Source organism: Mytilus galloprovincialis, chromosome 8, assembly GCF_965363235.1.
Source record: "Mytilus galloprovincialis chromosome 8, xbMytGall1.hap1.1, whole genome shotgun sequence".
Classification (NCBI taxonomy): Eukaryota; Metazoa; Mollusca; class Bivalvia; order Mytilida; family Mytilidae; genus Mytilus; species Mytilus galloprovincialis.
In genome coordinates this window covers 7,718,087-7,732,346 of record NC_134845.1, presented here as the reverse complement: position 1 = coordinate 7,732,346, position 14,260 = coordinate 7,718,087, and the positions used below count along the sequence as shown (strand labels likewise).

Here is a 14,260-nt window from a genome sequence, read left to right as displayed (position 1 = left end):
ATAATTACTACTTTCCTGTTCGCAGAGTATAATGGTTATACATTTTACAAAAATACTTGTATTAGTAATTTCTAAAATATTTTGATTAATTAATCTTACTTCTAAGGTTTGGCAGTAGTCCAACATTTCCAGATACACTTTCTAAGAAAGGACAATGTTCTAAGTTGAGAGTTTGTAAGGTGAATAGTTCACTGGCAAAGTCAGGGATACAGTTGATTGCAGTATAAGACAGGTCCAAACTCTCTAATCCCTTCAGTTTGAATATCACTGGAGGAACTCCTCCATATTGAGAGTCACCTAAAGTAAAAGTATTAATACATCAGGATCAAAAGTCAGGTTCTATATCTCAAGTCTTAAGCTATAAAATAAAATCACAAAAAACAATTTCAACCAGATGCTCCACAGGGCGCAGCTTTATACGACCGCAGAGGTTGAACCCTAAACGGTTGGGGCAAGTATGGACACAACATTCAAGCTGGATTCAGCTCTAAATTTGGATTGTGATTAAATAGTTGACACAGCATAGGTTTCTGACACAGAATGAATGTGGTCTAATGAACTTAAAAAAAAAAATTGGCCTTTGAGCAATTCACTATGCTGTTGAATATTAATCCTCTCAAAAAAATGTTTGAAGAAATTTTCTTTTTAATTATGAAATCTGAAATGAAAAAAATTTACCCCCCCAATTTTTTTCTTCACATCCCCCTTTCCCTTATTTCAAAACTGATCTCAATTCAAATTTCTAATGAAGTTTGCAACAATAACTACTCATTTAAATACATCATAAAATATTAAAATGTAAAAAAGTGCTTGTTATCACTGACAATGACTGAATGGTAAAGATTGTTTTAATCTATCAGTTGGTAGTAAAAGTGAATATACATTGTATATTGTATAAAACAATGATTTAAGTTGATTCAACTACTATTCTGGACAAAGAAAGATAACTCCAATTGAAATCCAATTGGAATTTCTTGCTATTGCACAATATTGTGCAATTATATATTTCTTGCTATTGTGCAATACTGTGCAATTGAAAATATTTGCTATTGCACAATACTGTGCAATTGAAGATTTCTTGCTATTGCTGAATTTATAACTGTGCAATTGAAAATTTCTTGCTATTGCACAATACTTAATATAATAATTTTGGATCCTGATTTGGACCAACTTGAAAACTGGGCCCATAATCAAAAATCTAAGTACATGTTTAGATTCAGCATATCAAAGAGGCCCAAGAATTCAATTTTTGTTAAAATCAAACTTAGTTTAATTTTGGACCCTTTGGACTTTAATGTAGACCAATTTTAAAAAGGGACCAAAAATGAAGAATCTACATATACAGTTAGATTTGGCATATCAAAGAACCCCAATTATTCAATTTTTAATGAAATCAAACCAAGTTTAATTTGGACCCTGATTTGGGCAAACTTGAAAACTGGGCCAATAATAAAAAATCTAAGTACATTTTTAGATTCAGCATATCAAAGAACCACAAGGATTCAATTTTTGTTAAAATCAAACTAAGTTTAATTTTGGACCCTTTGGACCTTAATGTAGACCAATTTGAAAACGGGACCAAAAATTAAGAATTTACATACACAGTTAGATTCGGCATATCAAAGAACCCCAATTATTCAATTTTTGATGAAATCAAACAAAGTTTAATTTTGGACCCTTTGGGCCCTTTATTCCTAAACTGTTAGGACCACAACTCCCAAAATCAATACCAACCTTCCTTTTATGGTCATAAACCTTATGTTTAAATTTCATAGATTTCTATTTATAAATACTAAAGTTATGGTGCGAAAACCAAGAAAAATGCTTATTTGGGTCCCTTTTTGGCTCCTAATTCCTAAACTGTTGGGACCTAAACTCCCAAAATCAATACCAACTTTCCTTTTGTGGTCATTAACATTGTGTTTAGATTTCATAGATTTCTATTTACTTAAACTAAAGTTATTGAGCGAAAACCAAGAATAATGCTTATTTGGGCCCTTTTTTGGCCCCTAATTCCTAAACTGTTGGAACCAAAACTCCCAAAATCAATCCCATCCTTTCTTTTGTGGTCATAAACCTTGTGTCAACATTTCATAGATTTCTATTAACTTAAACTAAAGTTATAGTGCGAAAACCAAGAAAATGCTTATTTGGGCCCTTTTTGGCCCCTAATTCCTCAAATGTTGGGACCAAAACTCCCAAAATCAATCCCAACCTTCCTTTTGAGGTCATAAACCTTGTGTTAAATTTCATAGATTTCTATTCACTTTTACTAAAGTTAGAGTGCGAAAACTAAAAGTATTCGGATGACGACGACGACGCCAACGACGCCAACGTGATAGCAATATACGACGAAAATTTTTTCAAGTTTTGCGGTCGTATAAAAAGATGTATTGATGTCCAGTGCTTGTTTACCGGTCAGGCCAGTAGGTCATCATAATTGCCTTGTTTGTAACTGTTTCATGACATGGTATTCTACAAATATGGCTCTCCATGTTACTATTTTTACCAAGTATGACTGTGTTGGGGAAAATTGTCCAAAACATAGCACAAACCTTGATATTTTCTGAGATCATATGAAACCTTTTGCAGGTCTGGTTCAATGATATTCTATATTTTCATACATTGGTTCAGGTTGGTCATATTTGTTTCTTTACATATGCATTGAACTGTTAAATTATGTTGTTAGTTTTTCTCGTTAGAATTGTTTCACACTTTTCTGGTTACAGCCTTTTAATTCATTGTTGAAGGCTCTACAGCCTTTTAATTCATTGTTGAAGGCTCTACAGTAACTTGAAATTGCTTATGTAATATTTAATTATGTATATGTAATTCTCTGTCCTGAGTGTTCTTGCATTTATTTTTACTATATTCCAGTATTCACGTAATTTCATATTAGCCAGGTTTTTCAACATTGCCATATAAGCGAGAGGTTTGGCTAGCCATAAAAACTAGAGGCTCTAAAGAGCCTGTGTCGCTCACCTTGGTTTATGTGAATATTAAACAATGGACACAGATGGATTCATGACAAAATTGTGTTTTGGTGATGATGATGTGTTTGTAGATCTTACTTTACTAAACATTCTTGCTGCTTACAATTATCTCTATCTATAACAGTACTTTCTGTGGAAAATGTTATTGAAAATCTTCAAATTTTAAGAAAATTGTTAAAAATTGACTATGTAGGGCAATAACTCCTTAGGGGGTCAATTGACTATTTTGGTCATAGTGACTTATTTTTAGTTCTTACTTTGCTGTACATTATTGCTGTTTACAGTTTATCTCTATCTATAATAATATTCAAGATAACAAAAAAAACAACAAAATTTCCTCAAAATTACCAATTCAGGGGCAGAAACCTAACAACCGATTATCCGATTCATCTGAAAATTCCAGGGTAGATAGATCTTGACCTGATCATCAATTTTACTGCCTGTCAGATTTGCTCTTAATGGTTTGGTTTTTGAGTTATAAGCCAAAAACTGCATTTTACCCCTATGTTCAATTTTTAGCCATGGCGGCCATCTTGGTTTGTTGGCCGAGTTACCGGACACATTTTTTTAACTAGATACCCAAATCATGGTTAAGTTTGGTTAAATTTGGCCCAGTAGTTTCAGAGGAGAAGATTTTTCTAAAAGATTACTAATATTTACGAAAAATGGTTAAAAATTGACTACAAAAGGCAATAACTCCTAAAGTGGTCAACTGACCATTTTGGTCATGTTGACTTATTTGTAGATCTTACTTTGCTGAACATTATTGCTGTTTACAGTTTATCTCTATCTATAATAATATTCAAGATAATAACCAAAAACAGAAAAATTTCCTTAAAATTACCATTTCAGGGGCAGTAACCCAACAACGGAATGTCCGATTCATCTCAAAATTTCAGGGCAGATAGATCTTCACCTGATTAACAATTTTACCCCCATGTCAGATTTGCTCTAAATGCTTTGGTTTTTGAGTTATAAGCCAAAAACTGCATTTTACCCCTATGTTCTATTTTTAGCCATGGCGGCCATCTTGGTTGGTTGGCCAGGTCACCGGACACATTTTTTTAACTAGATATCCCAATGATGATTATGGCCAAGTTTGGTTAAATTTGGCCAAGTAGTTTCAGAGAAGAAGATTTTTCTAAAAGATTACTAAGATTTACGAAAAATGGTTAAAAATTGACTATAAAGGGCAATAACTCCTAAAGTGGTCAACTGACCATTTTGGTCATGTTGACTTATTTGTAGATCTTACTTTGCTGAACATTATTGCTGTTTACAGTTTATCTCTATCTATAATAATATTCAAGATAATAACCAAAAACAGCAAAATTTCCTTAAAATTATCAATTCAGGGGCAGCAACCCAACAACGGGTTGTTCGATTCATCTGAAAATTTCAGGGCAGATAGATCTTGACCTGATGAACAATTTTAACCATGTCAGATTTGCTCTAAATGCTTTGGTTTTTGAGTTATAAGCCAAAAACTGCATTTTACCCCTATGTTCTATTTTTAGCCATGGCGGCCATCTTGGTTGGTTGGCCGGGTCACGCCACACATTTTTTAAACTAGATACCCCAATGATGATTGTGGCCAAGTTTGGATTAATTTGTCCCAGTAGTTTCAAAGGAGAAGATTTTTGTAAAAGATTACTAAGATTTACGAAAAATGGTTAAAAATGGACTAAAAAGGGCAATAACTCCTAAAGGGGTCATCTGACCATTTCGGTCACGTTGACTTATTTGTAAATCTTACTTTGCTGAACATTATTGCTGTCAACAGTTTATCTCTATCTATAATAATATTCAAGATAATAACCAAAAACAGCAAAATTTCCTTAAAATTATCAATTCATGGGCAGCAACCCAACAACGGGTTGTCCGATTCATCTGAAAATTTCAGGGCAGATAGATCTTGACCTGATAAACAATTTTACCCCATGTCAGATTTGCTCTAAATGCTTTGGTTTTTGAGTTATAAGCCAAAAACTGCATTTTACCCCTATGTTCTATTTTTAGCCATGGCGGCCATCTTGGTTGGTTGGCCGGGTCACGCCACACATTTTTTAAACTAGATACCCCAATGATGATTGTGGCCAAGTTTGGTTTAATTTGGCCCAGTAGTTTCAGAGGAGAAGATTTTTGTAAAAGTTAACGACGACGGACGACGACGACGGACGACGGACGACGACGGACGCCGGACGCCGGACGCAAAGTGATGGGAAAAGCTCACTTGGCCCTTCGGGCCAGGTGAGCTAAAAATAAACCCATCATTTTTTCTAAAATGTCCAGTACTGAGTCAGTAGTATGGCAGTTGTTATCTAAAAGTCTGATTCTTTGCATGTTGGTATTTGTTTTTGTGGCAGTTCAGTGTTTCTGTTGTACCAATTTTATCCTCCTATAGTTGATGGGTTTCACTCAGTTTTGGTATGTGTCCAAGATACATTTTTTGCTTAATTGATTTATGACTATTGATTAGTGGTATACTACTGTTGCCTTTATTTATATCTTAATAATTTTAACTATGGTGGATAGTGGTCTCAAGTTAGTACACAACAAACCTTACCCAATTTCTGGATTCCAATGCGTGGTATGGAAGTTAGAAACTCAAAATTGAGCTTAGCAACCTCCGTTGAATCTAAGATATTATTGTTATTATCATCAAACTTATCAAACAAGTCTTCCACTTCCTATTAAAAGAGTAATATTAATAAAACATTCTGTTAATAGGACCAATTGTTATTACAGCTATTACATTAATGCTAGCAAAACAAATCTTTGTTTGTCTTGCTTGCTTTGCTTGTATCAATGTTTGCTCATGCATGACAATTAAGATAGGAGGGGCTTCAGCTTGTATACATCATACTTAAATCTTATTGGACGTTATGTTTGAAGTTAAGGACACTAAATTTTAAAACATCACAGGATGACAAATATAAAACGCAATCATAGAAATGGAAGCCAAAAAAATGTAGTTGTGTTTTCTCGAAGATATGCATTTTTTATCATCCAACTGAAAAGACTCGTCAAGTACTTTTAGTAAAACAAAAAAGCTATTCGAACACACCTAATCTGATTTTGTGATTCATTACATAGGTATTTCATCTTTTAGTACTGTGATTTTTTTATGTTATGAAATCAACCTGTAGTTTTGCTATATAAAAATGATAGAATCTGAAGCGAGATGATGTATGAAATATTCTTGCTTTTTACGTTTTCAAGACAAAATATTCATCTCAAACACACCCTAACATAAGAAGGTGCACTTGATTTCCTAATAAAAGGGATAAATTAAGTAAGGGGGGATGACTTAATTCGTCCCTTTTATTTATGATGTCTATTGTTATTGAATATTGTGCACTTTGGATTAATTTTTGCTTGTTAACCTTCAAACTGATTATTCTTTGTTCATAGAGAAGGCGATAAATGCTTTCTGTAATGTTAACTATAGTAAGAAATTTTCTAAAAGTGAATAGAAACAAATAAAATAACAATTTTCTTCTCAAATACGAAGTGTTTTATTGTAAAAAAAGTTATCTATCAAGTTGGTTGAAGAAAATGCATAACCTCTATTTTTTTTTTTAAATTAATACGGACGGAGAACATATCAATCTATAAGTTAAGTTATTTCCGTGTCTGTCCTTCCATTATGTGACTCGGAGAAAAAAAATCAAAAAATTGGTAACAATTGTATCAAAAAGAGAAAATCGAGTGGGACCTTCTTATGTTAGGGTGTGTTTGAGATGAATATTTTGTCTTAAAAACGTACAAAGCAAGAACATTTCATACATCATCTCGCTTCAGATTCTATCATTTTTATATAGCAAAGCTACAGATTGACTTTATAACATAACACAGTACTAAAAGATTAAATATATGGGTCAAATGAAATACCTATGTAATGAATCACAAAGTCAGAGTAGATGTGTTCGAATAGCTATTTTGTTTTTCTAAAGTACTTGAAGACAGTCTTCTCAGTTGGATGATAAAAATGCATATCTTCGAGAAAACACAAATACATTTTTTCTGGCTTCCATTTCTACGATTGCGCTTTATATTTTTCATCCTGTGATGTTTTTAAATTTAGTGTCCTTATCTTCAAACATAACGTCCAATAGTATGATGTATACAAGCTGTAGCCCCGCCTATCTTAATTTCCATGCTTGAGCAAACATTGATACAAGCAAAGCAAGCAAGTCAAACAAAGATTTGTCTTGCAAGCATTAATGTAAAAGCTGTAAAATGCTTAAGATGTAAAAACTTGTTTTAAAAAAAGATGAATGCTTCCAAAATAAAATATGCATCTCTACATATTATGGACGACTGTGATACCTATGCTTTTTTTTGGACTTTTAGTGTTTACAAGAGTTGTGAATAGACAGACAGACTGACAGAAGGACACATTTAAAACTATAGGGCTCCCTCATCCTCAATGTGTGGCCATAATTATTTCCCTATTGTATTAATACCATAATAAACAATGCTGTAAATACCATATATAGAGTTAGTAGAAAGGTAATTTTGATACACCTGACCAGTTTTATGTTTTATAACCTATAAAATTTGTTTAAAAGCCCTGACATCCACAAATTTACCATAACCAAAAATTAATTTGGATTTATTGTTAATATTTGTATTGTTTTGACAAAATATTAATTTTGACTTGTTTGCAAAAAAATAAAAAATTTCTAGAAATTCTAACTGTGCAATTTACAGGAATAATTTGGTAGTTATATAGCAGTTTGACAAACACTAATTTTGATGTTTGAAAAGCTTTATTTCTCCTCATTAAGAGTATTTGATTAATGCTCTCATCTGATTTATACAAGTTAAATCCCTTAGGTGTGTTACCCCTTAAGTTGCTGTCTTATTTGGGAATATTGTATTTCTCTTTTTCTTTGTAACATGTTCTAAAAGTAGCTGACTTAAAGTACAGATTGTGCACATTAGATGTTTGAATGTGAGATAATTAAACTGAGTGGACTCACTTTTTCTGACAGATAGTTGATAATGTATGGATTTTCAGCATGCCAAGTTTCGTAAATAGATTTTGGCATCTGATCAAATTTTCCCTCAAAGGCTATCCAGGGGATTCCTAAAATAATAAAAATAAATAACTTCATTAAAATCATAACATATCTATCCAAATGTAACATACAGATTCTACAATTGTATTGAAAGGTAAACCATATTTCTCTCCTCAAGATGTCAGTTTAATTTTCATATTATATATATAAATGGCGGATCCAGAAATTTTTATAAGATGTGGCCCACTGAGTGCATAAGAAGGGGCCAGCTCCAGTCAAGCTTCAGTGATTCCCTATATAAACAAACAAATTTTCCCCCAAAAAGGGGGACAGAGGCCCCCTGAAAAATCCTCTGTATTTTTAGAGTTACCCAGTATTCAAAACATTTAAAATCTTACTAAGAGCAGAGAAATATCATAGGTATGAGATTCAGTGGTAAAATATAAGTTTCCATAAAGATTTTAAGATATGTGGCCAAATTCATCTTTCTTTTTTTATGAACTGCAAAAAGATCATTTTCCTTCTATAAAATGTTGTTAGCAATGGTTGCACCTCTATATACACTAACAATTTTTTAAAGTTTACCTTTTGCACTTAAATGCTTCAACTTCTTTAAATGTTCAAGTTCATCTGGTAAGGTCAAAATTGGATTGCAATCTAAGTTGAGTTCATTAAGTTCAGACAACTTTGCTATCTCTTTAGGGATTTCCTGAATCAGCAGACCTTTTAAACTTAATGATGTCAAGGTCGTACTTGCTGGCCATTCAATATCAAGCTTTCTGATTGGACAATTGTGTAGATAAAATGTAGATAAAGCTGGAGCCCTCAGTATATCCTTTGGCATTTTCTTTACTCCAGGCAAACCACTAAGACAGACTATTTCCAGATCATTACACCTAGATATACCAGAGGGAAATTCTGGAGTTTGTATCAAATCAACATTTAAAATCGTCAGGACTTGTAAATTCTCAAAAATGTTGAACAAATTTAATGGTAAAGATTTCATTGGTGATCCATTGACGATAAGAATATCCATCTTCTCTGAGTAAGGTTCATAAAACTTGCTTTCTAGTGACATATCTGGTATTCTAACAATGTTTCTATCCACTCGACTGTGACTGTGGGCCTTACAAGCTAAAAATGGTGGAAATCTGACAAATGTATGGTTGTTCTCAATCATTCCTTTCCCTAACAGCTCTATGGGAATGGGTTGTTTCTTGTCATCACAGAGGTCCTGTATTTTCTCTGACAGGTAAGTGGGATTCTCTTGGTTTGAGAGTCCACCATACTGGGCAGAATATAAACTACAGAGGGAGGCGTAGGGCTGTATCAACTGAAATAGCAAGCTCTCAATCTGGAATAAAATGCATTCAGTTACATGTAGCTTTAAAAAAATAGTCATAAAGCAGTAATGGAAAAATAACCTCTCAATCTTATGTTTACAATCCAAATTTACACTTTAAAAACTGTAGTGAAAGTTAGTTTCTGACATCAGACTCGGACTTCTCTTGAACTGAATTTTAATGTGCGTATTGTTATGCGTTTACTTTTCTACATTGGTTAGAGGTATAGGGGAGGGTTGAGATCTCACAAACATGTTTAACCCCTCCACATTTTTGCGCCTGTCCCAAGTCAGGAGCCTCTGGCCTTTGTTAGTCTTGAATTATTTTAATTTGAGTTTCTTGTGTACAATATGGAAATTAGTATGGCGTTCGTTATCACTGGACTAGTATATATTTGTTTAGGGGCCAGCTGAAGGACGCCTCCGGGTACGGGAATTTCTCGCTACATTGAAGACCTGTTGGTGACCTTCTGCTGTTGTTTTTTATTTGGTCTGGTTGTTGTCTCTTTGACACATTTCCCATTTCCATTCTCAGTTTTATTAGAACTACAAAAATATTATAAAAAATTTTCTCAAACAATTATCACAGAGTTGCATGTTTATTTCTAGAACAATAACATGATTGAATATTTCAATCATTTACTAGCATAACGTCAACAATATTTAACAATTGTATAATATAAACATCCTAATTTTACCTGTTTCCTCTCTAGACTACCCAGTTCTCCAGTAAATATTTTTGTATAAGATGGTAATAGCAACTGAAATACAGATCAGAATACATAAATTGATGTCAAAATAACATTGTGCTAAAATTGATTTTTAACTCAATGGTCAAATGTATCAGAAAATAACAATTGAATATGTATGCTAGATAGCTTAATTTTTATCTTGTTATCACCAGAGACATGGTCCCATAGTGGTGATTCCAGGGGATGATAAGTCCCCCGTTTTTAAAATGGCTAGATCCACCCTTGTCCCACTCAATCATATATAACTAGACATTTTCATATACATGACTAGTAGTCAATAAAGCTATGTAGTTCATGGTTTTATGCATAACTTGGGTTCAAAATAACACCACCCTTTACCTACCTTATGAGTCAATAAAGCTACATAGGTCCAGGCTTGATAAAGACAAGCATATTTAAGTCTACTAGCTAGGACACATCCCCTTCCTCTACCTTGTGAGTCAATAAAGCTACATAGGTCCAGGCTTGATCAAGACATGCATAACTAGGGTCTACAGGAACACATCCCTTTACCTACCTTGTGAGTCAATAAAGCTACATAGGTCCAGGCTTGATAAAGACAAGCATAACTAGGTTCTACAGGGACACATCCCTTTACCTACCTTGTGGGTCAATAAAGCTACATAGGTCCAGGCTTGATAAAGACAAGCATAACTCAGGTCCTCTGGCACAGGCTGGTTTACAGTAAAGCCAGGTAAATCCATCATGTGTAAACAAACTTCTCGTGGCTGTTTTAATGGATAAGTTTTCTCTTCTTTACCATCTGTAATAAGGTATATCAATAGATTTATCAATATATGAACCCTCCCCATGCGAAATTGTTTGTAAAGATCATTTTGATTGGACAATGTCCCAAATTTACATTGCATCAATTCACAAAAAAACTTCAAAAAAAAAAATGTGTGCTTTCTTGAGATGCTGTCACATTAATTTAAAAAAAAAAAAGACAAACATTACATTTAACAATTTAAAGCCTTAAAAAATCTTTTCATAAAATATCAACATATAATGACTGTCAATTATCATAATTATGGATAATGTGTTATCCTCAATAACATATTGCAAGTTTGTGCAATGAGTCTTCCAAATCTAAATTACTACATTACATAGACTGACATACAGATTTTGCCTAATATACACTAACATACAGACTGTCCTATGAAATTGTTTTAGATTTGTCATATTGGGGCCTTTATAGTTGACTATGTGATATGAGTCTTTTTGCGAAGATTTGTCTTGTTGGCAATCATACCACATCCTCTTTTTTAAAGATTTGATTGACATACAATTAACTAGATACTTTTACTGATCTTCAAATTTTGACTGATATACACTGACATACAGATTTATACTGACATACACTAGTACTGATCATGACATACACTAATACTAACATACAAAATTTGACAGACATATACACTAGTACTGACATACAGAATTTAACAGACATACACTGATGATAAAACTTTGACTGACAAACACTGAACTACGGATTTCGAGAGACATGCACTTGGACAGAATGAATATTTCCTGACTTTTCTGTTTTATAAGATGGTACTTGGATTCCATTGATGTTTTAATGTTATGGGATAGTCTGTCTGGTGGAGTGACAGTGTTTTCTGTATCAAAATTACCCATCCTGTTGGCAAGTGTGTACATCAGTGTGAGTCTTGATGCTACTACAAGTATTCATTTTACAATGTAAGTGTTCAATAAATTGATTAGTTTAACATTAACAACTGGATAAGACATTTTGAAATTTGAATGTTTTATGAAAAATGTATTTCACTAAAATGCTACCATATGATATATTTCAAGATTACCGTTTATAGTGATAGCATGTATGTTGATATCATCATAGGTCGACCTGACCTCAGGATATTTCTTTATCTTGGATGGGAAGACCATAGGCATCTTCTTCATATCTATATATCCATCTGTATAAAAGAAGTCTTCATAAATATTTCCAATAGATTAAATACATACAAACTGCCCTTATATATGTTGTTTCACTTTTTTAAATCAAAAATCTGTCATATTCATGAAATCAATAAATAAACTGTAGGCTCTTAAGAGCCTGTGTCGCTCACCTTGGTCTATGCCCATATTAAACAAATGACACAGATGAATTTATGACAAAATTGTGTTTTGATGATGGTGATTTGTTTGTAAATCTTACTTTACTGAACATTCTTGCTACTTACAATTCTCTCTATCTATAATGAAATTGGCCCTTTAGGTACAGTGGAAAATATTTTGTAAAAACTTACCAAGATTTACCAATTTAATAAAAATTGTTAAAAATTGACTATAAAGGGCAATAACTTCTTAAGGGATCAACTGACCATTTTGGTCATTTTGACTTATTTGTAGGTTTTACTTTGCTGAACATTATTGCTGTTTACAGTTTATCTCTATCTATAATAATATTCAAGATAATAACCAAAAACAGCAAATTTTCCTTAAAATTACCAATTCAGGGGCACCAACCTAGCAACAGATTGTCCGAATCATCTGAAAATTTCAGGGCAGATAGATCTTGACCTAATAAGCAATTTAAACCCCATGTCAGATTTGCTCTAAATGCTTTGGTTTCAGAGTTATAAGCCAAAATCTACATTTTACCCCTATGTTCTATTCTTAGCCATGGCCACCATATTGGTTGGTTGGCTTGGTCACCGGACAAATTTTTTAAACTAAATACCCCAATGATGATTGTGGCTAAGTTTGGCTAAATTTAGCTCAGTAGTTACAGAGGAGAAGATTTTTGTAAAAGTTAAAGACGCCGGACGACAATGAAGGATGACACCGGACGCCAAGTGATGGCCTTTGGGCCAGGTGAGCTAAAAAGAAATACTTTATGATTTCTTTCAAATGTAAATAAAAATATTAAAATATACTTATATTATTTATTACATTGTAATATTTATGAAGTACTTTCATTGAACTAATAGGGATTATAACAGTTTTATTTCTTTACTGCAAAATGAAGTTAAATACCTTGGAAAAAGCAGAGTCTATGTACGCTGATGTCACTGAACATTGTCTTGGCATTAGGATATTTGAGAGTGGTGCCATCTAGGTGAGAGGGAAGTAGGATGATGGACAAAGGTAGGTTTGAGTCACGATATGTCAGCCATTTCAGTAGTTTTCTGGAATGTTTTGTGATGGTTTGTTCCTGAACAGTTGGACGAGTTATGGACTGATAACAGTAACTGAAACTAAATAAAGCAGTTTTCTTCCATTCAGGGTCTATCATCTCAAGGGCTCCACTACTACCCTGAAAAAGACAAAACAAAATCTTAATTAATCAAATGTCAATTATATTCACCAATCACATTAATTATGCCAACCAGGCATGTGTTCCAGAGGGGATTTGGTGATAAGGGGTTGGTGGGGCTGGAGTAGGGGAGGTGGTTCCTGAGAATAAGGAATTATTTTGACAGAAAACATTAGCTGTGATTTAACCTTAAATTCAGTTTTACCCTTGTCATTTATAGAGGCTATAACAAATGTATATCTATAGTACAATTTCATGGAGATAAATTATTGGTACACCAATATACCCACAATATCCAAAAGTAATTAGCACATGGAATGTAAATTGGATCATATACTTAATGGCCCAATTATGTATACTGTTTCTGTAACATTGAAGAAAAGTTTATACTGAACATTGAAATATAGAATGGAAAGATGGGAAAAAGTCTTAATATTACTCATAAATGGTTATGCAGTGTCCTAATCTAAACTAATTTGCAGACATTCTGTGAAGTTCCAAAGAACTGGGTAAAAAACAAAATGTGTAACCATCTTTTTAACATTTTTCTGGAGAAATAAGGGATTGAATACATTATTTTTTCTTTGTATGTTTTCCAAAAGGACTATGCTTCAGGGTTGCTTGTAGCCTTTTAGAGAGGCTTATTTCATCAAAATCCAATTAATGATAATAATTAACAGAGTTTAAAGCCTAGAGCTTAAACATGAGCCTGTAAGAAAATGATATTTATTTCTAGTATTAACAATCTGCAATTCAATATATTTGAAAAAAAGAATGTTCATTTTATAAAGTACATATATGATGTATACATCAATATCAGAATGCTAGGGCTGGATATGTTTACATCTGTTCAACAAAGAATATCA

General features: G+C 33.0%; 1 protein-coding gene across 1 annotated transcript in view; it reads right to left on the bottom strand.

The window, feature by feature from the left end:
* LOC143084976 (uncharacterized) overlaps nt 1-14,260 on the bottom strand; it is a 170,965-nt gene that overhangs the window by 49,158 nt on the left and 107,547 nt on the right. Inside the window, exons 43-50 of the mRNA XM_076261084.1 lie at nt 13,115-13,394; nt 11,938-12,051; nt 10,717-10,877; nt 10,061-10,123; nt 8,606-9,374; nt 7,982-8,088; nt 5,560-5,683; nt 100-297 (exon numbers count right to left, since the gene is read on the bottom strand). Of these exons, the coding sequence (XP_076117199.1) occupies nt 100-297; nt 5,560-5,683; nt 7,982-8,088; nt 8,606-9,374; nt 10,061-10,123; nt 10,717-10,877; nt 11,938-12,051; nt 13,115-13,394 (1,816 nt within the window). The remainder of the gene's footprint in view (nt 1-99; nt 298-5,559; nt 5,684-7,981; nt 8,089-8,605; nt 9,375-10,060; nt 10,124-10,716; nt 10,878-11,937; nt 12,052-13,114; nt 13,395-14,260) is intronic.